Consider the following 24,141-nt stretch of genomic DNA (forward strand, 5'->3'; position numbering starts at 1 on the left):
AATAGCATAACAAAGCATAGCATATCAAAGCACAACAAAACATAGCATAACAAAACATAGCATAGCATAACAAAACAAAGCATAGGATAGCAAAACTAAACAGAACATAGCATAACAAAACAAAGCATAGGATAGCAAAACAAAACATAGCATAGCATAACAAAACATTGCATAACATGACAAAACATAGCATAACAAAACACAACAACACATAGCATAACAAAACATAGCAAAACACAACAAAACATAGCATAGCTTAACAAAACACAACAAAACATAGCACAGCAAAACAAAACATATAATAGCATAGCAAAACATAGCATATCAAACACAACAAAACAAAGCATAGCATATCAAAACATAGCATAGCAAAACAAAGCATAGCATAATAGAACACAACATATAGCATAGCATAACAAAACATAGCATAGCATAACAAAACATAGCATAGCATAATAAAGCATAGCATAGCAAAACATAGCATAGCATAACAAAGCATAGCATAGCATAACAAAACATAGCATAACAAAACAGAGCATAACAAAACATAGCATAGCAAAACATAGCATAGCATAGCAAAACACAACAGAACATAGCATAGCATAACAAAGCATAGCATAGCATAACAAACAACAAAACATAGCATAGCATAACAAAACAAAGCATAGGATAGCAAAACATAGCATAACAAAACATAGCAAAACACAGCAAAACATAGAATAGCATAACAAAACAAACCATAGCATAACATAACAAAGAAGAGCAAAACAAAACATAGCATAGTAAAACAAAACATAGCATAGCATAACATAACACAACAAAACAGCAGAACAAAACAGCATAACATAACAAAACATAGCGTAACATAACATAAAACAAAGCATAGCATAACAAAACATAGCAAAACACAACAAAATATAGCATAGCATACCTAAACACAACAAAACATAGCATACATAACAATACACAGTATTGCAAAGCATAGCAAAACATAGCATAGCATAAGAAAACACAACATAGCATAGCATAACAAAACACAACATAGCATAGCATAACAAAACAAAGCTTAGCATAACAAAACATAGTATAACAAAGCATAGCATAGCATAACATAACATAGCATAACAAAACATAGCATAGCAAAACAAAGCATAGCATAATAAAACACAACAAAACAAAACATAGCATAGCATAACAAATCATAGCAAAACACAACAAAGCATAGCATAATAAAGCATAGGATAGCAAAACTAAACATAGCATAACATAACAAAACAAAGTATAGGATAGCAAAACAAAACATAGCATAGCATAACAAAACATAGCATAACATAACAAAACATAGCATAACAAAACACAACAACACATAGCAGAACAAAGCAGCAGAACATAACTTAAAACAAAGCATAGCATAACAAAACAGCAAAACACAACAAAACATAGCATAGCATAACAACACACAACAAAACATAGCATACATAACAAAACATCTCATTGCAAAACCTAGCATAGCATAACAAAACACAACAAAACATAGCATAGCATAACAAAATACAACATAGCATAGCATGACAAAACACAACATAGCATAGCCTAACAAAACAACGCTTGGTATAGCATAACAAAACATAGCATAACAAAGCATAGCATAACAAAGCATAGCATAACAAAACAAAGCATAGGATAGCAAAACTAAACAGAGCATAGCATAACAAAACAAAGCATAGAATAGCAAAACAAAACATAGCATAGCATGACAAAACATAGCATAACAAAACACAACAACACATAGCATAACAAAACATAGCAAAACACAACAAAACATAGCATAGATTAACAAAACACAACAAAACATAGAACAGCAAAACAAAACATATAGTAGCATAGCAAAACATAGCATAGCATATCAAAACATAGCATAGCAAAACAAAGCATAGCATAATAAAACACAACATATAGCATAGCATAACAAAACATAGCATAGCATAGCATAACAAAGCATAGCATAGCAAAACATAGCATAACAAAGCAAAGCATAGCATAACAAAACATAGCATAACAGAACATAGCATAACAAAACATAGCATAGCAAAACAAAGCATAGCATAGCAAAACACAACATAACATAGCATAGCATAACAAAGCATAGCATAGCATAACAAACACAACAAAACAAAGCATAGCATAACAAAACAAAGCATAGGATAGCAAAACATAGCATAGCATAATAAAACAAAGCATAACAAAACATTGCATAGCATAACAAAACATAGCATAACATAACAAAACATAGCATAACAAAACATAGCAAAACACAACAAAACATAGCATAACAAAACAAAACATATCATAGCCTAGCAAAACATAGCGTAGCATACCAAACACAACAAAACATAGCATAGCATAACAAAACATAGCATAGCAAAACAAAGCATAACACACACACAACCACAACCACACACACAACAACACACACAACTATCTATCTATCTATCTATCTATCTCCCTCACTCTATCTATCTATCTATCTATCTCACTCTATCTGTCTATTGATCTATCGCCCTCACTCTATCTGTCTATCGATCTATCGCCCTCACTCTATCTGTCTATCGATCTATCGCCCTCACTCTATCGATCTATCGCCCTCACTCTATCTGTCTATCGATCTATCGCCCTCACTCTATCTGTCTATCGGCCTCACTCTATCTAATCGCCCTCACTCTATCTATCTATCTATCTATCTATCTATCTATCGCCTTCACTCTATCTATCGCCCTCACTCTATCTATCGCCCTCACTCTATCTATCGCCCTCACTCTATCTATCGCCCTCACTCAACCTATCGCCCTCACTCTATCTATCGCCCTCACTCTATCTATTGCCCTCACTATCTATCACCCTCACTCTATCTATCTATCTATTGCCCTCACTATCTATCGCCCTCACTCTATCTATCTATCTCTCGCCTTCACTCTATCTATCGCCCTCATTCTATCTATCGCCCTCACTCTATCTATCGCCCTCACTCTATCTATCGCCCTAACTCTATCTATCTATCTCCCTCACTCTATCTATCTATCGCCCTCACTATCTATCTATCTATCTATCTATCTATCTATCTATCTATCTATCTATCGCCCTCACTCTATCTATCTATCTATCTATCGCCCTCACTCTATCTATTGCCCTCACTCTATCTATCGCCCTCACTCTATCTATCGCCCTCACTCTATCTATTGCCCTCACTATCTATCTATCACCCTCACTCTATCTATCTATCTATCTATTGCCCTCACTATCTATCGCCCTCACTCTATCTATCTATCTCTCGCCTTCACTCTATCTATCGCCCTCACTCTATCTATCGCCCTCACTCTATCTATCGCCCTCACTCTATCTATCGCCCTAACTCTATCTATCTATCTCCCTCACTCTATCTATCTATCGCCCTCACTATCTATCTATCTATCTATCTATCTATCTATCTATCTATCTATCTATCGCCCTTACTCTATCTATCTATCTATCGCCCTCACTCTATCTATCGCCCTCACTCTATCTATTGCCCTCACTATCTATCTATCACCCTCACTCTATCTATCTATCTATCTATTGCCCTCACTATCTATCGCCCTCACTCTATCTATCTATCGCCCTCACTCTATCTATCTATCGCCCTCACTCTATCTATCTATCTATCTATCGCCCTCACTCTATCTATCTATCTATCGCCCTCACTCTATCTATCTATCTATCGCCCTCACTCTATCTATCTATCTATCGCCCTCACTCTATCTATCTATCTATCGCCCTCACTCTATCTATCTATCTATCGCCCTCACTCTATCTATCTATCTATCGCCCTCACTCTATCTATCTATCCATCGCCCTCACTCTATCTATCGCCCTCACTCTATCTATCTGTCGCCCTCACTCTATCTCTCTTTCTATCTGTCGCCCTCACTCTATCTCTCTTTCTTTCTAGCTCACTCTATCTATCTATCTATCTCGCTCACTCTATCTATCTATCGCCCTCACTCTATCTATCGCCCTCACTCTATCTATCGCCCTCACTCTATCTATCGCCCTCACTCTATCTATCGCCCTCACTCTATCTATCGCCCTCACTCTTATCTATCGCCCTCACTCTATCTATCTATCGCCCTCACTCTATCTATCTATCGCCCTCACTCTATCTATCTATCTATCGCCCTCACTCTATCTATCTATCTATCGCCCTCACTCTATCTATCTATCTATCGCCCTCACTCTATCTATCGCCCTCACTCTATCTATCGCCCTCACTCTATCTATCGCCCTCACTCTATCTATCGCCCTCACTCTATCTATCTATCCCACTCACTCTATCTATCGCATCACCACAGCATCACTCAGCACCACCACAGCATCACTAAGGGGCACAACAACATCACTATGCGCTACCACAGGATCATTGAATGCCACAGCATCACTAGTCGCCACCACAACATCACTCAGCGCCACCACAGCATCAATCTGAGCAACCATTCAACAACAACTGGGTCAAATATGTTCTCTCAATGTTTCAAGCTTTATTACAAATGTCACAAAAAGAGGTTAGTATTTCACTTCTGTTCTTGGATTTTCGTCACAATAAAATACACTGAACATATTCTTCACAAAAGTTATTTACAAAAGTTTAAGCTATTGCCATTATAAATTACAATAACTTTTATTTAAGTATTAATTATTAAAAAAATTAAAAGCCATTGTTATTTGTAATATCAATACATCTAAGTCACATGAATACAACACATATTGCATTACAAATGCTATAGGTGTCACAAGTTATAACTATTGGCATTGTAAATGACAAAGCTATTATTTTTGCTATTTTCAAAACCAACACATAAATAAAAAATGTGTCATTTACAATACCAATAGCTCAAACTTTCCTAATGCTAGACCTTATGCATTGCAAATGCTTGTTCTTGGAGGAACTCACCGACTTCGCTTGCCACTTTTCTCTCAGCTAATGATCTTATCCAGCACTGCACGGAAACAACACATTTGACAGGATCAATGTTTGACCTTATTATCTCCAAAGCTAATATGCTAACTATTGATGTCCCTATTCCAGTAGACTGGTCCGACCACTTCCTCTTCCCCTTCTCTCTTCACCTTTCTCGTTCTGTAACTCTTGGCCAACCTAAAAGGACAACTACCTCGTTCCGTAACACCAAAAATATTGACCTTGACAGTCTTTGCGATACTGCCAAGATATCACTTTTGCAACTCTCTGCTTACTGGCCTTCCCAAATCTCACCTTTCCCCTCTGAAATCCGTACTTCATCAGCGGCTCATTTTGTCTATGGGGCCAAATGAAGTGATCACATCTTACCCATCCTTTTTTCTCTTTGAAGGCTTCCCATTGAAGCAAGATCGATCTACAAACGTGCCTGCATCACCCACAAAGCCCTGCACACTTCCTCCCCTTGATAGCTGACAAATAAACGTAAAATCTCTGGAGGCTCTAGAACTTCTCGTAATGCCGAAAAATTCCTGCTTGAGCCCCACACCTTCAAAAAGGAAAGATCGATGGCTCAATCCTTCTCAGGCAGTACGGTCAGAATCTGGAACTCGCTTCCTCCACTTCTCCGTACCACCACCTCTATCCGGATTTCCAAAGCCGACCTCAAATCCCTTCTCTTCCAAAAACACTTCCAGAATGAATGCATCCCTTTTCATGCCCCCAAGGAAGCTCTTATAATGTTGTAAATATGTAATATATGCCTGTACGTTCTGAATACTAGTGTGCCTTTTGACTTTTGTGTGACTGCCATCTACTGTTTTATTTTACTTTTTCTTCTTCCTTGTTGTGTTTTGCGCTCCGACACCTTTGGGTAAAGTCTGCGCTATATAAAACTGCATTAAATAAAATAAATAAATACATCTCCAAAATGCCTCCTTCAGTTGTCTCTATCTTGATCCTCTCTGGCGAGCTCCTGTCTATTTTATCCTCCTTGGGGCTCTCCTTGCTTCTTCTTCGGTCCTCTCTGGTGGCTTTATTAATTGCTGTCTCCTCTCCAAAAGGCATCTTTGTTTTCTAGCTTCTCTCCAGTGGTTTCTTTAATTCCTTGTTCTTTTTTGAGGTTATCTTTCCTACTTTGCTTCCTCTGTTGGCCCTTTGTTTTTTGCTGATGGTCCCTTTAAATGTTTTCTGCTCTTCAAGGTCTCATTTCTCTCAAGTGATCTCTCTAATCTTTTACTTCTCCTCGATCTCCTTTTTTCACTAAGGTGTGTCTCCTCTTTCAGTCGTCTCCAAGTATATTTCCTTTAAAAAAATATTTTATTGACTTTCGGTGTCAAGCCAAACAACAAACCAAACAATGTTGAATGTACATCAGTAATGGTGAGCGAGATCATTCACAACGAACACCTTATGTGTTGTAGATGAATTCCATATGAACAAAAAGTTTTATTGAGCATCTCCTGCTAGTTTTATTACTATGTCATGCTTTTCTAATATTTACCACACACACTGACAGACTATCTCTTTTCTCTTACATATTTAGTCGTCTCTGAAGGTCTTCTTTCTTTCATTGCTCTATTCTTATGTCTCTTTTTCCCAATCTCTCCTTTTTAGACGTCTATTACCACTCTTGCTTCCTTCTGATAGACTTTCTTATCCTTCATTCTTCTCCAGAGTATTCTCCTTCTCTCTTTTCCATGGATCCTACCTGTTGGCTCTTCATTACCTCACTTCTTTCTGGAGGCTTCATTCCTGCCCCACTCTTGGTGAGAAGCAAGGGAGGAACAGAGCTCCACAGAAAAGTCTTTTAAGCCCTCACTTCTTTGTGGGGGCGTCTTTCCTCCCTCTCTTCTTTCCTTGTTCTTCTTTAACCTTTTGCTTTTCTTCAGAGGTTTATTGTGATATTCTCTCCTCTTTGGGGATTTCTTTCATCCTTTGGTTCTCTTCGTCCGTTAATCTGTCCCTTTCATTTATACAATGTCTCTTCTTTTACTTCTGTTTGGTGATTTGTTTAATCCTTCATTTCCTTCTTGGCTTTTCCCCCCTCACTGCTTTCTTCATTTCCTCTCTTAGTGGGACTTCTGTGTATCCTCATATCCATCTTGTCATATCCTTGTTTATTCTGATGTATCCTCTATCCCTTGCTTCTCTCTAGGAGTCTTTGCCCCCTCTGCCCTTGTCTGATAACTCTCGACTCACCTTCACTCTGCAATTACTTTCCTAACTCTCTGATGTCTTTTGTTTGCGTTGTTTCTGCTCCCGAAGTTGTTCTACTTCTCCACACATCTCTGAAGCACGCCTACCACCTTCACTCCCCTCCTAGAGCTGCATTACACAAAATAGCCTGGGGTGCAACAGGCGCGTGTGCCCACTTTTTATGCTCCTGGTGGACTTTGGTATTACCAAAGACTTGTGCAGCTACTTGTGTAATGCAGATCATGTTAGTGCAACACCAGCACAGTCTTAATAAGATGTACCCTAATTTGCATTTATTTACATGTCATGGTATACATGCGAATGCAGAGGCAAATGAGGTGCAGGAGGAACACTGACTGTGCCACAAAGAGGAGGAACACAGTGCCCGCCACACTGCCCTGAGGTTCCCCCAAACCGTCATCACCCTCAGCCGGTTGCAGTCATTCAATGTACCCTCCTGCAGATGGATTTCTGCCCCCCCTTTTTTAAAAACCTTTTTATTGAATTTTAGCATGTATAAAATAATACATAAAATCAAATCCTACATAAAATCCTACGTAAAATTATATACAAGGAACAAAGGCACAAACAAAATAAATCTATGGGGTAGGAGCAGTTAGGTGGGGGGGAGAGAGTTGAGAATACAGATTCAGGTTTGTAACAAACTGACAGGGTGCGATTGGCTTACTGGCCCAGCGCGTTATCAACAGAGGGAGAGACATCGGTAACTGAAAACAGTAACATATACCCATTAGACTGATGCATGAGCAAGCAATACAAGTCAAGTACAAGAATATGGCAACAGAGTATGCCCCTTTTTCATCAATCAATCAATCAATCAGGTCATTTGTAGAGCGCACTACTCACCCGTAGGGTCTCAAGGCGCTGGGAGGGGGGGGGGGTGCCGCTACTGCTCGAACAGCCAGGTCTTGAGCTTCTTCCTGAAGGAGAGGTGGTCTTGGGTCAGGCGCAGATTGGTGGGAAGTGAGTTCCAGGTCTTGGCGGCCAGGTAGGAGAAGGATCTTCCTCCTGTTGTCGCTCTTCGGATGCGGGGGACGGCGGCGAGGGCGTGGTTGGTTGATCTGAGGAGGCGCTTGGGAGTGTAGAAGTTGATCCGGTTGTTGAGGTAGCTCGGGCCTTGGTCGTGTAGGGCTTTGTGTGCGTGGGTGAGGAGGCGGAAGGTGATTCTCTTGTTGACCGGGAGCCAGTGCAGATCTCTCAGGTGTCCGGAGATGTGGCTGCGTCGGGGGATGTCGAGGATGAGTCTCGCCGAGGCGTTCTGGATCCGCTGGAGTCTCTTCTGGAGTTTGGCAGTGGTTCCGGCGTAGAGGGCGTTGCCGTAGTCCAGTCGGCTGGTGACGAGGGCTTGGGTGACCGTCTTCCTCGTCTCGGTGGGGATCCACCGGAAGATCTTACGTAGCATGCGCAGGATGTTGAAGCATGATGAGGAGACGGCGTTGACTTGCCTGGTCATGGAGAGGGAGGAGTCCAGGATGAAGCCCAGGTTGCGTGCGTGGTCCGTTGGTTTGGGTGCGGTGCCTAGGGCGGGAGGCCACCAGGAGTCGTCCCAGGCGGAGGGTGAGGAGCCCAGGATGAGGACCTCCGTCTTGTCTGAGTTCAGTTTCAGGCGGCTGGTCGTCATCCAATTCGGCTACGTCTCTCATCCCTTCGTGCAGGTTGGCTCTGGCGGTGGTGGGGTCGTTGGTCAGGGAGAGGATCAGCTGGGTGTCGTCAGCGTAGGAGATTATGTTGAGGTTGTGTTGGCGTGCGATGGCCGCGAGGGGGCTCATGTAGACGTTGAAGAGGGTGGGACTCAACGAGGATCCTTGAGGGACGCCGCAGATGACTTTGGTGGCCTCTGACTTGTACGGTGGTAGGCGGACTCTTTGTGTTCTTCCGTCGAGGAAGGAGGTGATCCATTCCAGTGCCTTCTCCCGGATTCCGATGTTGCTGAGGCGCTGTATTAGGGTGCGGTGGCAGACAGTGTCGAAAGCCGCGGAGAGGTCCAGGAGGATGAGGGCCGCTGTTTCTCCGTTGTCCATCAGGGTTCGAAGGTCGTCGGTGGCGGCGATGAGGGCGGTCTCGGTGCTGTGGTTCGCTCGGAAGCCAGACTGTGAGGGGTCGAGGGATCCATTCGTCTCGAGGAAGGCTGCCAGCTGTTTGTTGACGGTCTTCTCGATGACTTTGGCCGGGAACGGGAGGAGCGAGATGGGACGGTAGTTCTTGAGGTCGGTGGGGTCTGCTGTGGGTTTCTTGAGGAGAGCGCTGAGTTCGGCGTGCTTCCAGCTCTCAGGGAAGGTGGCGGAGTCGAAGGAGGTGTTGATGATGTCCCGCAGGTGGGGTGCGAGGACAGTGTCGGCTTTGTTGAAGACGTGGTGAGGGCAGGGGTCAGTCGGAGATCCGGAATGGATGGAGTTCATGGTGCGGATGGTGTCTTCGGTGCTGATCGGGGTCCAGGTGCGGAGGGTGGTGGTGGGTGGCGTCGTTGCGGTTGTGGCTGGCGTTGGTTGGTTGTTGAAGCTGTTGTGTATGTCCGTGATCTTGTTGTGGAAGTAGGACGCGAGGGAGTTGCAGAGTTCTTGCGACGGGGTGATGTCATTGTTTCCGGCGTTGGGGTTGGATAGCTCTTTCACGATGTTGAAGAGCTCCTTGCAGTTGTGTGCGTTGTTGTCCAGCCGGTCCTTGTATGCATTTTTCTTGGTGGCGCGGATCAGTTGGTGGTGCTTCCGGGTGGCGAGCTTGAGGGTGGTCATGTTGTCCGTCGTTGGTTCCCTTCTCCATGCTTTCTCGAGGGCTCGACAGTTCTTCTTGGAGCTCTTGAGTTCGTCGGTGAACCATGGTGTTTTTCTGCTGCAGGGTCTGCTGGGTGGGGTTCTCAGAGGGGCGAGTTCGTCCGCGCAGTCGTTGATCCATTTCGTGAGGTTGTCGGCGGCCTGGCTGGGGTTCGCTGAGTTGGCGGGAGGGTGCTGGCTCAGGGAAGCGGTGAGCTGGTCGGCTGTGATCTTGTTCCAGCTTCTTCGAGCAACCTGTTGCTGGTGGTGGTGGATCGTCGTTCTTCTGAAGGTGAAGTGGACGCAGCTGTGGTCCGTCCAGTGGAGTTCTGTTGCGTGGCTGAAGGTGACGTCTTTGCTGGATGAGAAGACGGCGTCGAGTGTGTGTCCGGCGTAGTGGGTGGGGGTGGTCACCAGTTGCTTGAGTCCTAGGTTGTCGAGGTTGTCGAGCAGGCTGATGGTGTTGCGGTCGTTGTTGTTCTCCAGGTGGAAGTTGAGGTCCCCCAGGAGGATGTAGTCAGCGGAGGGGAGAGCGTGCGGGCTGACGAAGTCGGCGATGTCCTCGCTGAATCGTGTGCGTGGTCCCGGGGGTCGGTAGATCAGGGTGCCTCTGAGGGTTGCTGTCTGCAAAGTTAAAGGCGGACCACCAGCTTCAAACATCCAGTACACCTTTCACTAATGCTCTACCCACAGGGCAGCAGGACACGTGCATTGCTGCACTGAAGGTTACGCTGTTATTGTATTAGGTCTGCGCCCGAGTGAAAGGTGCACTGCGGTATGCACAAGGGCAGTGCTTCTTTTACATAATGCTACCCCGCACACGTCTTTTCAGGATTATTTTGATCTACTAATCACCGCACCAGCGATACATGTGCAGGTCCAGGGTATCAAGAGGAGGGAACCTCATTTTCAAGTGGGTGTACCACCAAGCAAATAAGGGGGCACTTTGCCTCGGTGACCACACGTATTATAAATGTGGGGGTAGAGGCGAAGAAACTGGCAAGGGGCACGCTGATTGTGTACCACAAAGAAGTGGTGCACAGTCAATGCAACCCCCGAAAAGAGGGTCCTATGGACCCCACGGGGATCACTGACATAATATTGACGGGCATAAAATCGACTACCAAAAATATCGGCGACAAAATATCGACAGACAAAATATCGAGTTTCTATCTACAAACAGGTAAGTACTGAAATATCGAGTCAAAAATATAGTTTAAAAAAATATAGTTTGTAAAAATATCGAATTTCTTAAAAACAATGTTAAATTAAAAAAATTAATAACTAACATACACTTAAAAATACTTAAATTACATTAAACTTATGAAATAATTAATTAAAGTTATAAAAAAAATCATATTTATGAAAAAACATATATATATATATATATATAGTAACATAATATAAATAAAAAATATGCATTATTATTACAGTAGGATAGCGGAAGTGTAAAAATTACTATTCCCACTCCAGAGAGTGCAACAGTAGGGAAAGCGTTGGATAGCGTAGGGGTAAAAATTACTATTCCCACTCCAAAGAGTGCAACAGTAGGGAAAGCGTTGGATAGCGTAGGGGTAAAAAGTACTATTCCGACTCCAGAGACTGCAACAGTAGGGAAAGCATTGGATAGCGTAGGGGTAAAAATTACTATTCCCACTCCAGAGAGTGCAACAGTAGGGAAAGCGTTGGATAGCGTAGGGGTAAAAATTACTATTCCCACTCCAGAGAGTGCAACAGTAGGGAAAACGTTGGATAGCGTAGGGGTAAAAATTATTATTCCCACTCCAGAGAGTGCAACAGTAGGGAAAGCGTTGGATAGCGTAGGGGTAAAAATTACTATTCCCACTCCAGAGAGTGCAACAGTAGGGAAAGCGTTGGATAGCATAGGGGTAAAAATTACTATTCCTACTCCAGAGTGCAACAGTAGGGAAAGCGTTGGATAGCGTAGGGGTAAAAATTACTATTCCCACTCCAGTGAGTGCAACAGTAGGGAAAGTAAATACTTCATATATTATTTTTAAAAATAGATATATTAATATCTACAAAAAATTAATTAAAAGTAATTACCAATTTAATATAATATAATAATTAATCAATTAAAAATATAAATTAAAATAAATTATTACAATTAGTTACCTATTAATACACATTAATTACAAATTAACAATTAATTATTTAGCAATTAAAAATTAATTAACAATTCAAAATAAATACCAATAAATAAATTTACATATTTAATTAATTATAATTAAATTACTTCCCACCCTATTCCCCTATAAACTAACAACCCGCTACAGAAAATAAATTAGTAAAATTAACATAATTATCAATTAATCAATTAAATAAAATTAATTGGCAATTAAAATTTAATTAATTACCAAATAAAAATTAATTAACAATTAATTCAAAATAAATACCAATAAATTTACATATTTAATTAATTATAATTAAATTACTTCCCACCCTATTCCCCTATAAACCCACAACCCGCTACAGAATTAAATTACGCAAAAATTAAATAACATAAAATTCATTAATTAAAATAAATTATAACATAAATACACACTTTTCACACATATAATAACATAAAAAACACTATAAAAAATTCGATATTATTAAAAATTCGATAATTTTAATAACCTATATTATATATATATATATATTTTGACTTTCTATATTTTTTAAATTCGATATTACATTACTTACCTTAAAAACGATATTTTTGATGACTATATTCTGTCCATTCGATATTTTGCCCATTCTATATTTTGAAGTCGATATTTTGTCCATTCGATATCTTGAAATCGATATTTTGTCTGTTTACCCCCCACAGGGCATAACATTTTGAAACGCAGGCCTTGTTGCTGCCTGCAAAGTGAAAGATGGGTCAGTTGCTTGAAACAGCTTGTCTGCCTTCTGTAAAACACTGCGCTAAGAGCATGCACACATTTGTGAAGTGGGGTGGGGTGCACCGAGCATTTCTGCAGCTGATGCACCAGTCTGCACCTATCTCACCCATTTAAAGACTCACCAGGACAGGACACTCTTTAAATAATGCTGCCCTTGTTCTAACTCTTTTCTGAGGGTACCTTAACTTCTTTTCCCTTCTAGGCAGATTTATTTCTCCTTTCATCTCCTTTCGTTGATCTTGTTTCTTATATCCTTTTATCCAAGGGGGGACTGGCTGCTGAGTTTTGTTTACCGCAGTTCATCTGTGAAGCTGAATGTAGCTGGCCTGCACCCAGTAAGACTTGACGACAGGCGGATGGTTAACGTGGACCTCTCATCAGTGGTGAGTGTTGCCTTTCCTGTCTTCTGTGCTTCAATAGCAGTGTATGAAAAGCTCCAGCTTAGGCCTTGGCAGCCTATGTCTAGGCTGGTGCCAAGTGATTTTGTTCAGAGCTGCCTCTGGTATCGGTTGTGACACAAAAGCCAAAGACCTGGTCTCAAGTGGAAAATCATGGCACATCTGCAAGCAATATGATGAATAATGCTGCACTTTAATTTTTTTCCTCTTTCCAAATTGCTTTGATGCTTCGTGGGGGCTACTTCATCTGTATGGACAGGCCTCTCATCTCCCTTTCACACTCAAAACCCTCTGAGCTTTCCAAAGAGAGGTAATTGCAGATAGCTTGTGAACTATAAGTCTTTTCTCTTGGTAATGCGCACGTTGACATTTGAGCACATTTCTCTATAAGGCTGCGGGAAATGGTTCGGGGTCTCTGGCATGTGTTTTAATGGATACCAACAGTGTCATTTGGGTCCTTGTACCAGTGTTTCTCCAAGGACTGACCTACCGTTGGACAAAAATGTAATACCAAGGACATGCTTTTAGCACTTCATTTCCCAATAGCAAAGCAGAGTGCTTCAAGACTTATTAAAGCCGATACCAATTCAGTGTCAAGCTAATGCTTTATCCAAAACAGTTTTTCCCCAAAAGGGACACAGAACACACTATCTAAATATTTACTATGCAATAATCAGAAGGCAGTGGCTACCAGTATTAAGGTCATGCCAACCCTGTAAGTTCCTTTGCTGCGCTGTATGCCGGTTATGCTCCCACAGTCTCTTCGAGTCTCTGGATAGCTGACCTGGTGCATTCTGGCACGTATAGTCTGGGCAATACCTCTTCTGGTGGCTAGGACCCCCTTCTGAATCTCCCTACCCCATGAGGCTAGGCCACGCAAGTGCCCTCCCCAACACTGTGCTTTTAGTCAGGAGTTCTTTTCCATTCTTATTGTGTGCTCACCCTTTGTGGCTGTCCATGCGGGCTGACTGCAACCGCGATTTAAGCCAGCTCTTCCCCTCTGATACTACGTATGCATGCATGCTGCAGTCTTCACTTGCAAATGCCCCCGATTGGGGAGGTGAGGATAAGCTTCTTTAGCAACTCTGGAAATGCTGTATGTAGGCTCTGTGGGTAATGCAGATTTCATTGGTGACCCCTTCAGGTAGTTACACTGGCCCACCAAACACCCCTTCAGAACATTTGGAGAGCCTTTTCTATAAGAGCCTTGATTCCTTCTTGTTTGACCAGATTTGTATGTGGGTGATTTTGGGGACTACAGATGCCCCCCAGTGCCCTTGCTTCAGGATCCTCGAGTCTTAGCACAAGTCACCCAGGTACAATCAAATACATTAGTTGACTTCTTGGTCGATAGGAATTTCAGCGGTGAAACTTCCATTCAAGTGTACAACCCCACAGCCACAGGTGAGAGGGAAACAGAGCACTTACTTCTGACCGTAACTTAGAGCAACCTTCTTTATGGATAGCCATACCCAGAGATAGGACTTGGGCCTACTGAAACACATGCCGGGTGGTGCACAAGCATGGGGACAAGGGGCAGCACAACTCAACAGCTCTTGAGTGTTACAGGTGGTTTCCCACACCTCAGTTGATGCTTTACATGCTTTCCCAGTCCTTATTTAACAGTTCCTCCCTTCTTCAAGCAGCCGGACTGTACTGCTTGTCTATGCAGAACTTCACTGTGGGGACACCCCAAAAAGCCCCCATATCCTCAGTGATGGCCCCCTATGTCAAGCGTACACCCAACAGTACTCCTAGCAGCATCGTAGCTGGACAACACTGGAACTCGGAAATGCTTTCCCTTCTACTGCTGTGGACCTCCTGGCACCAGCCAATGAAAAGTCTCTGGAACACTGATCAGGAAATACCATCTCATACAAAGTTTGTAAACTAGAAGTGTGCATTTCCCAGCCTGGCTTGTTGTGGATTGTCTTTTTTTTTCAGGGGTGGATTTCAACTCACAACTTGGCACTCAGCCAGATAGCATTGTTCTGTAAATGTTACAGGAAGGACAACGGTGGCCCCTCCATTAAGGCGGAAGAGCGTGCATCCCTGTTGCAAGTGCAGCAAAGGTAAAAAAGAAAATTAACGTATTACCATTTTATTTTTCACTGCTCCCAGCCCGAGCTGTGTTTAGGGGCGGGGCCACTACTGCTGACTGGCAGAAGTGGAGGTGCTCACCCTAGGTTAGAAGGGCGCATGTCACTTTGCTCGGCGATCTTGCGACAGCCAGCCTGACATGCACACTTTAAAACTCTCCACCCAGCTGTCTTTGAAAGCTGGGTGGAGAGGTGGCACAGGCCCCCAGTGCCTGAGGGAGTGTTGAGGCTGCCCGCTCAAATAAATCCTGTGCTGCTCCCATGCTGCTTAACATTATCAGCAGCATGCGAGCAGCAGCTGGATTGGTGTGGAGAAGTGCTTCAGATCAGATTCAACAGCAGTAGCGGCCTGCACAGATCGGAGTGGCAAGGCAGGTGGGGGGTGATTGTGATGTAAAAATAAAAAGTTAAAAAAACATACATTCTCGCCACTCTCCCGCACCACACGTCACCTCAGTCTCTCCTCTCCGGGGCAGACAAGGAAGCAGCCAGGCTCCCTCCTTTAAGCCAAACACAACGCAGCAATGCAGCGCTGTGATTCGTCTGAGCGTCGTGGATCGGTGCTCAGCCAGGGAATCGGGGCCTGGGCATGTTCCCCATGCAGGCAGAAATGCAGCCTGCATGGAGAAGATGCAAAGTGTGTATGATTGTTTTGGACGGCCCCAAAGGGCCCTCCAAACAGTCATTGTGCTCTTAGAGTGGGCAAACCACTTCTCCCCTGCTCTGAGAACAGAGCAGCCCCGCCCGCCCCACAAAGCTGCACAGCAGGAACAAAGACAATGATGATAACCTCGAGTTATTATCATTGTATTTGTTCTTTCTTTCACTGCTTTGCAGCAGGGGGGGTGACACTCACCCGCCTTAGCAGAGGAGCCGCCACTGGCCAACAGACTAGAAGCACGAGGAACGGAGGAAGTGATCCAGCGCATACAGTGGGTAAGGTAAGTACATTTTTATTTTTATATTTATGACCCACTAACAAGCATTATAAGAAACTAGCACTGCCTTCCGCCTCAATGCCAGAGCTCTCAGTCGTGGTTCATTATAAATCCTGTTTATAATGAGCCATGATTTGACAGCTTTGGTGTTGACCGTAAAGCCATTGCTGTTCAGTGGGTCAAATAACGATGTGCTTGCAACACCAATTATTCAGGGTACCATCCGCCACTGAGGAAAGAGTGTGGAGCCAGCAGTTCCCTGACAAAGGCTTGGCAGAAAAATGGCACAAAAGTAGCATAGCTTCGCTTTCCTGGTTGATAGACAAAATGTGTGTGCACACCTCGGGGCAAGATTGGAACAGAAAGATTGCAGACACTGAGCCCATGTTTCAAAGGGGCTTTTGTCTCCCTCCTTCACGGGAGCTTAGTCCCCTTTGAAGGCCATCACGGATGTTCTAGGGACTACGTCCTATTTACATCCCCATCTTGCAGATACTCTTCAGATTCCCTAGGCCAAGCAATGGTTTACCTGAATCATGGTTTATTTGTGTTGGGATCCCTGACTCTGCTCCCAAGATCGCATGAAACGCAGAACTTCTGCCCTCTTCTCCCCTGGATATGCAATCTATACGGCGACCTGAATGGTTAGCCTCCCTGTACCTATCTTCTAGATCTGCTGTGGTTGCCTCTGGGACCACACTAACGCCATAAAACACGGACACATTCTTGTATCACACAACCCATGTGATTAGGCCATACTAGCTGGCAATGTTTAGCCTAATCCGAGAGACTGCCGGCCCTGGAAAATGGATCTGAGACCCAAGAGCAGCATACTTCCTGGTTCCAGCATATTCCTCACTGCACTCAGATCTTCAAGGAAGGTGCTCCCAAATCCCAACCTAACCTTGCGAGCCGGCTTAGCAGGCTTTCCTTATTTTTGCCTCATGTGGTGTGTGGACCCCTTATGGCATGCACCGTACTTGCAGGCAACACTTGGAGTCAGTTTATACCCTTGTATATATGGTCCATGATGGGCAGGAAGCAGCCAAATACATTTTGAGGGCCAGTGTGGGATGTGCTACGGGCACTAGCATTGTGATTCAGATTCATCAGTTTAAGCCTATCCATGATATGGCCCGCTCTTTGGGCCTGCTCGTTCTATTCCACCAATTCCCTACCAAATAGAAGAAATTCAGGGGCTACTCCCAGGGATCTTCTTTACCCCCAAAAGGTTCAATTATTGCTGGTCAAAGAAGCAATCTTGAGAGTCCTGGAGAGGGGGAGGGGCAAGGGATGCTATTCCCATTACCTCTTGGTGCCCAAAAAGGACTGTGAGCTCAGACCAATTTTGAATCTTCTACTCTTCAAGATGCAGACTTTGGCGCATATCATCCGGATCCTAGATCGTGGGACTGGATTGTGTACTTGGCCTTCATGGGCCTGTCCTTCAGCTCCACTGGTATTTCCCCCTGTTTGGTGTGAGGAAGCAACACTTTTGGTTCATTGTCCTAATGTTCGTCCTCACCCCGGTCCCCTGGAAATTCACAAAGGCTATGGCATTGGATGCAGTTCGTCTTCGCAGGTTGTGAGTGCACATATTACCATACTCCAATGACTGGCAGGCTTGCTGTGGTCAGTCATGGCCCACACGCTGATAACCATTTCCTTTATGTCTTCCTAGTGTTCTCCATCATTTAGCTGAAATGTCACCTTCAGACAATGCAGAAGATTCCCTTTGTAGGGACCATCCTGGACAGTGGTGCTCAAAGCCTTTCCACCGCACAGCTATTCCGGTTCATTATGGATAGGATCCTCATGCTTTCGGCTTGGGTCTTTGTTACGGCCTAAACGGTTTTGAAGATTCTTGGTCTCATGACATTGTGTATCCTGCTGGTGCCTCATGCCAGCACATGTGAACTCTTCAGTGGAACTTCTGCCTTCAGTTGGCTCAGCACTGGCGAAGCCTCCCACACAACATCTGTGTGTCAGATGGGGGATCTGGGACGTTCATTGTTGGATTAAGGATTCTAATATGACTTTGTCAGACCGCTCTCCCTACTCCATCCAGAGCTCACAATGGTGACGGCCCCATTTGTGCTAGGTTTGGGGTAACCTGAATGAGGTGGAAATCCAGGGCCTCTAGTCGGTATTTGTGTCCACCTCAATTTTCTGGAGATGCGTAACATCTGGCTAGCTTTCAGGCCCTCTCTCGCCTTGTGTCAAGGTCATTTATGTGCAAATCTTTTCGAATAACTTGACCGCCACATGGTATTGCAACAAATAGAGTGATGCAGGGTCACAAGTGCTGTGCCTGGAGGCACGACAGCAGTGATGCTGACTAAACTTTCAGGCAATTCTCTTTACTATCAGTCATCTGGCAGGGTCCCTATTGCCAGGGTAGACGAGTTCATCAGATGTCTTCTAGTCAACGGTGAGTGGCATCTGCACCCTTAAATAGCCCAAGACGTCTTCACCCAGTGGGGTGTTCCTTGTGTGGGTCCCTTCGCAGCCCCCAAGAATGCTTATTGTCTAGCCTTTTATGCTCTAGAGTTTCCACCAAAGGTTCTGCCTTCAGTGGGACGCCAGTCTTCTTTATGCTTTTCTTCCTATACCATGCTTTATTGAGTTCTTAAGAAGGTCAGGAGGTATCAGGCTCATCTCATCCTAGAATGGGCACAGAGGGTACCGTAGTCTGACCTAATGTGGCTGAGCATTTGTCCCTTCGCTCTGTCGACCTCTTCATCCCAACAACATGGTATGCTGCTACACCGTAACCTCCATAACCGGCATCTCCATTTTTGGAGATTAATTAGTGTCAGTTGAGCAGGTTCAATTTAACTGTGGATTGGCAGATGTCATCCAGACATATCTTCATCCGTCCACATGGTCAGTCTATTCTGGACGATGGACAACATTTGTATTCTGGTGTTAAGACCATTGGATCAATACCCTCAGGCTAAACTCTCTGGTGTACCTCTGTTTGTCTTGTCTTTAGCCCATCAAGTCCTTGCTGTGGGCACTGTTAAAGGCAGGTTGTCATCCAATTTGATTTTTTTTTTATTAGCATCAGCATCAGCTCTCTGTGTTTAAGTCACCAGTTTTGATGCGTTTTTAAAAAAAAGGTTTATATCCATGTTTCCTCCTGTGCCTTTGGTGATGCTGCAGTGGGACCTCAATTTAGATCTTACCTTCTTGATGTGTTCGCCTTTCAAGCCTATGTCCAATTGTTCCTTCAGGCTATTGACCCTGAAAACTGTCTTTCTCATTGCTATTACTTCCCTATGCCTAGTCAGTGAATTACAGGCGCTGTACTGACATGTACTCTATCTCATCTTCTTGACTCGATCATCATTTCTATGAAAGGGGACGTCGCCTTACCATGTGGTGCAGTCCATCACACTTCCACCTTCGTGGAGAGCCTTCACCAGTAAGATCCCAAGAAAGCCCTTCCAGTTTATATCAACAGGACTAAAGAGCACCATGTGATGAGCAGCTTGTTGTCAGGTTCTCTGTTGCAAAGAAGGAAAAGGCTATTTTTGGCCACAAAAATATCCTTCACAAGGTCTTTCGAGGTCATTTCACCAGAGCATAAGGCTGCCATTAAGGCATCACTGCATTTACTCTTAGGTCTGCAGGAAGGTCCATTCCTAGCTTGAAGTCAACAGCTCAGACCCTCCACCCATTTGTAGGCACTTCTTGGGTATCTATTCAAAAAGCAAGGAATCTGCAGTTAGAAGTATTCATCAGACAAATAAGTTGATATCGGTGACGCTCTTTCTGGTGGAATAATCAATCTAACTGTAAATTTCTTACTGCCTGCTCCGCCCCTTCCCATGAAGTGTTCCTCTAGATGTAATAAGGTGCTACGTTAGTTTCTATAGGTATAGGTGGAATCAGTAGTATGCAGCCTTGGTATTTGGCACCTGACCTTCGATAACACAGGATGTGGGCTTCTGAGCAAAAATGTATGCCCTGGCACTTATTCTTTTACAAAATTAATCACTGGCTTTCGAGCAGTTCTAATCAACACAAATGTGAAAGTTGACCAACTTTCATGGGCTCAGTATATAATCAAGGTGTGAAAGTTGTGACTAACATTTTAGTCCACATTTCTTGCTAACTGGCTTCCTTCCATCTGCATTTGCCTTACCCATACAAAGTTTCTGCTGAGAAATCTTTTTCTTAAAGACTTCAATGATTAGATGTTTTGCCACAGCTTGCCCCTCTGTGGCACTTTGTAATCCATCAATGAAAATGTTTCTGGTTTGCCAGGCCGTAGCTGCCAAGTTTTCAGTTTGCTTATGTGTATTGTGTTCATGTTTTTATGGTACTTATGCTTGACAGTTCATACCTTATGTGTGACACTTTGAGCGACACTTTCTAGTGTGTGGTAATATGCTTAAAGTCAGAAATTACCTCTTTTGAGGACTGGTATAGTCAAGAAACTGCTAGCTGCAACCTCTGAAGTACTTATGCTAGGTCACATGCCTATCACTTTCAAAACCGGACACGTGGCACCTAGCAGCAATGCTACCTCAATATTCTTCTGACTGTGTACCTCGATATTCTTCTGACTGTGTGCCTCAATATTCTTCTGGCTGTGTACCTCTGGCCCGTTTGATGGTAGAAAAGTTCAGACCTGACCCGTATATCAGTTATGCCCTATCCAAAATTAACAGCCACATCTACAGGCATTTGCAGATGTTTGCCATTCCCCATAGACTTTCAGTGCACCGTTTTTTTGTTGGGAATACCTGAAAGTCCAACAGTCTCCAAAAGCAAGGCAGTAAAAGGAAGAGTCCTTGTTTTGCATTGGGTTTGAGCAGGTTAGGGTCTAATTTAGAGCTGAACCACAACAGAAAAATCCCACTTCTGGAGGAAGTGCAAAAAACTGAAGATAACTGCCACCTCTCACCCACCAAACCATCCATAAGGTGAATGAAAGCTTGACCAGTAGATCCTCCTACCCCCAAATCAGCATCTGCTCCTCAGCTGCTGGACCCCAAGAGGACTTAACTAGTGCTCAGATGTGATGACGGTAGCTACTAGGCGCCATAAAAAACTATGTAAAAATGCATCAACAAAATTGTGTTTATGAGACCTTAGCCAACCTCTGTCCCTCCTTTCCTTTTTTCATCCTTCACTTTGCTAGAGACTCCTCGCCCACTTGCTTTGTTGTTTCTCTCCTCTCCACTTTTATTTCCCAGAGCCTCCTTTCACTCTCACCCTATCTTTTGTTCTCACCCTCTTTCCTCTCACCACCATCTTCTCCTTCTAGTTTTTCCCTGTTAGTCTGCTTTTCACTTTCCTTTCCCTCTCCACTTATTTCTTTTGCTCTCGTTCCTCCCTCCTCTAATTTTGTATCTCTTGTTTCTTATCTCCTTCCTATTGTCTCTGGCTCTCTTCCTGACATTTTGTCTTTTTCCTTCACTCTTACATCCTTCCCTTCTCCTTTTTTCTCTCTCACCCCATTGCAACCATTTGTTTATATTTCATTCCCCCTTACTCATATCCCACCATATGTTGTCAATTTATCTCCCTCCTCCCTTTTTGCCTCAGACATTTTAGTTGCCCTGTTCTATCCCCCTTTTTCTTCATCTCTTTTCCAGTCTCATTCCTCCTTTAGTCCCCTCCTCTCCCGTACAGTCTTTCTTATCTTCTCACGTCTCTCACTCACGTTTCTTTCCACCTTCCTCTCCCTTCTGTCTTGTCTCCCTCGTTGTATTTTAGTCCCTGTCATTCTCTCCTCCTTTTCGACTCTCCCTCACCACTCTCCTTCTCCCCCTGTGTGTGTCCCTCTCTCTATTTTCTATTCTCATTTCTTCCGCCTACCTAATTATTGAGATTACATGACAAAAATAAATTCATTTTCCAGACTGTCACTAATTTGGACACTTACATGAGATAATATTGCCAAATAGGATCATTCGTTACGCCCGGTAATGTAATTAATTTGAGAAAAGAACGTGTTGGACATAGATTGTTACCTTGGTTTTTTAGGCATACTAGTTATTGAAATTAAAAAGGCACTGCACAGACCATGAAAGTTGTCTGTAAAGGATAAGAATACATTTGGCCATCCTGTATTTTTGTTTGGGTGCAGAATGTCGATGCAGGTTGCTGGTGCTTCTCCCAGTCAAGGCTGCTTCAGAAATGCAGCACAGCTCAGTTTCTCTAATAGTTGGCTCTTTGAGGGTGCTCAGTCATGAATGAAGTGGGTGCAAACATCTCGGCGTGCAGGCAATACTTCTGCTCGTTTCTATACAGCGTCCAACCTGCACAATAAGGCGTCACTTACTCTCAGCTGCTTCAAATTCTTTCTGTCGAACCTAGTCCCTAGCCAGGAGGTTTCAAAATACTGCTATATCCTTAGCAAGCTCAACTCTTCTAAGCCTCTGGCTCGAACAGGGCACCGGCTCGCCAAGGCACCTGGCCACAACAGAGTTATGGCTAGCATAGGCAATACATATACAATGCTGCGGAAGGACCTCCAGCAGTAGTGCTACGAAGGCATAGTGGAACACTAATTGCATTGAAAGGCATTAGTCTAACCCTTGCTGCGTGGCACTTGGCAGGACTGCTCAGCTGCCTCTTGAGGCAATTAACAGAAATAGCTATTGATTTTGCAGGTGTTGGTTGCAATTATGAGATGCTTGAAAACAGTAGAAGGAATACCAGTAGCAATGTGAGGGATAGGAGACCTCCCACAGCATTACTTGCAGGGGTGCCTCTAAGGTTTTGTTACGCCACTGGGACCATCATGGAACATGCACGACTAAATAAAGGGCATGGTGTGGCTGCTGTCTACATCTTGTATCCCTTTTCAGAGACAAGATTTCAACATGTATTCGGAATTTGCTCCCTCTAGTGTCCAGGAGTGTCAAACTAGGATTTCCCACTCTTTCCCCCTGAACCACCTGCCGTTGTAATCCTCCTTTGCTACTGTCTCAGCATCACAGGTTAAAGAATTCCTGATGGCCATTTAACCTGGTTCCCCTCTGGATCCCTATCTCCATAAAATGCTTCAACTTGCTCCCAACTTAATTGCAGAGCACTTGGTTAGGACTTTAAATCAGGTCCTGGAAGCAGGGTTCTTTCCTAGCCTCTGGAAAGAGGCCATTGTTATCCCTCTATTGAAGAAACCAAATCAAGAATAGGAGGGCCTTTAAAAACATTCGACCAATTTAATTACTAACTACCTCAGTCAAAATTCTGGAGAGCGATATTAATCAGGAACTGATGAAGTTCATTGATTCGAATGACCTTTTCGATCGATCTCAGACTGGGTTCAGAAGCGGGCACAGTATGGAGACCACATTAGTAATGGCAGCTAATTGTATCAGAGGCCAGGTGTATCAGGTCGGAGCTGCAATTTTGGGTATGATCAACCTGTCGGCATCTCCTAGGCGTATGGGCCATCGCTTACAACACATAGGAGTGGATGATGAAGCACTCTGCCTCCTGCACTCCTTTCTTGTAGACCGGGTACACATTGTTAGCTGCGGACAGTTCAGGGCTAAGGCTTTTAGCCTTCCATGTAGGGGACATCATTGCTCCTCACTTAACCCTATCAATTTCAATCTCTACGTCTTTCCAATAGAAGAGGTGGTCCGATCTTTTGGCTTCCAGGTCCTCTCATTTGCAGATGACACTCAAATTGTAGTGTCAATAACAGACAGTATACCCTTAGTGGCAGACAAGTTTAAGATCTGCATGGCAGGAATCAGTAATTGGAAGAAAGACAACTTCCTTAAACGTAATGCAGACAAAACCCAGGTCTTGGTTTTTGGGGCTCGGCAATCCATTTGGTCTAAATTCT

At 43.7% G+C, this 24,141-nt stretch overlaps 1 protein-coding gene across 2 annotated transcripts in view; it reads left to right on the forward strand.

Annotated features, from left to right (window-relative positions):
- Positions 1–24,141, forward strand: part of TMCO4 (transmembrane and coiled-coil domains 4) — a 443,311-nt gene that overhangs the window by 363,472 nt on the left and 55,698 nt on the right. For both annotated transcript variants that reach the window (XM_078642487.1, XM_078642488.1), the window contains exon 13: positions 13,153–13,270. In XM_078642487.1, the coding sequence (XP_078498613.1) occupies positions 13,153–13,270 (118 nt within the window). The remainder of the gene's footprint in view (positions 1–13,152; positions 13,271–24,141) is intronic.

The sequence above is a fragment of the Lissotriton helveticus genome, chromosome 5_1 (assembly GCF_964261635.1).
Source record: "Lissotriton helveticus chromosome 5_1, aLisHel1.1, whole genome shotgun sequence".
NCBI lineage: Eukaryota > Metazoa > Chordata > Amphibia > Caudata > Salamandridae > Lissotriton > Lissotriton helveticus.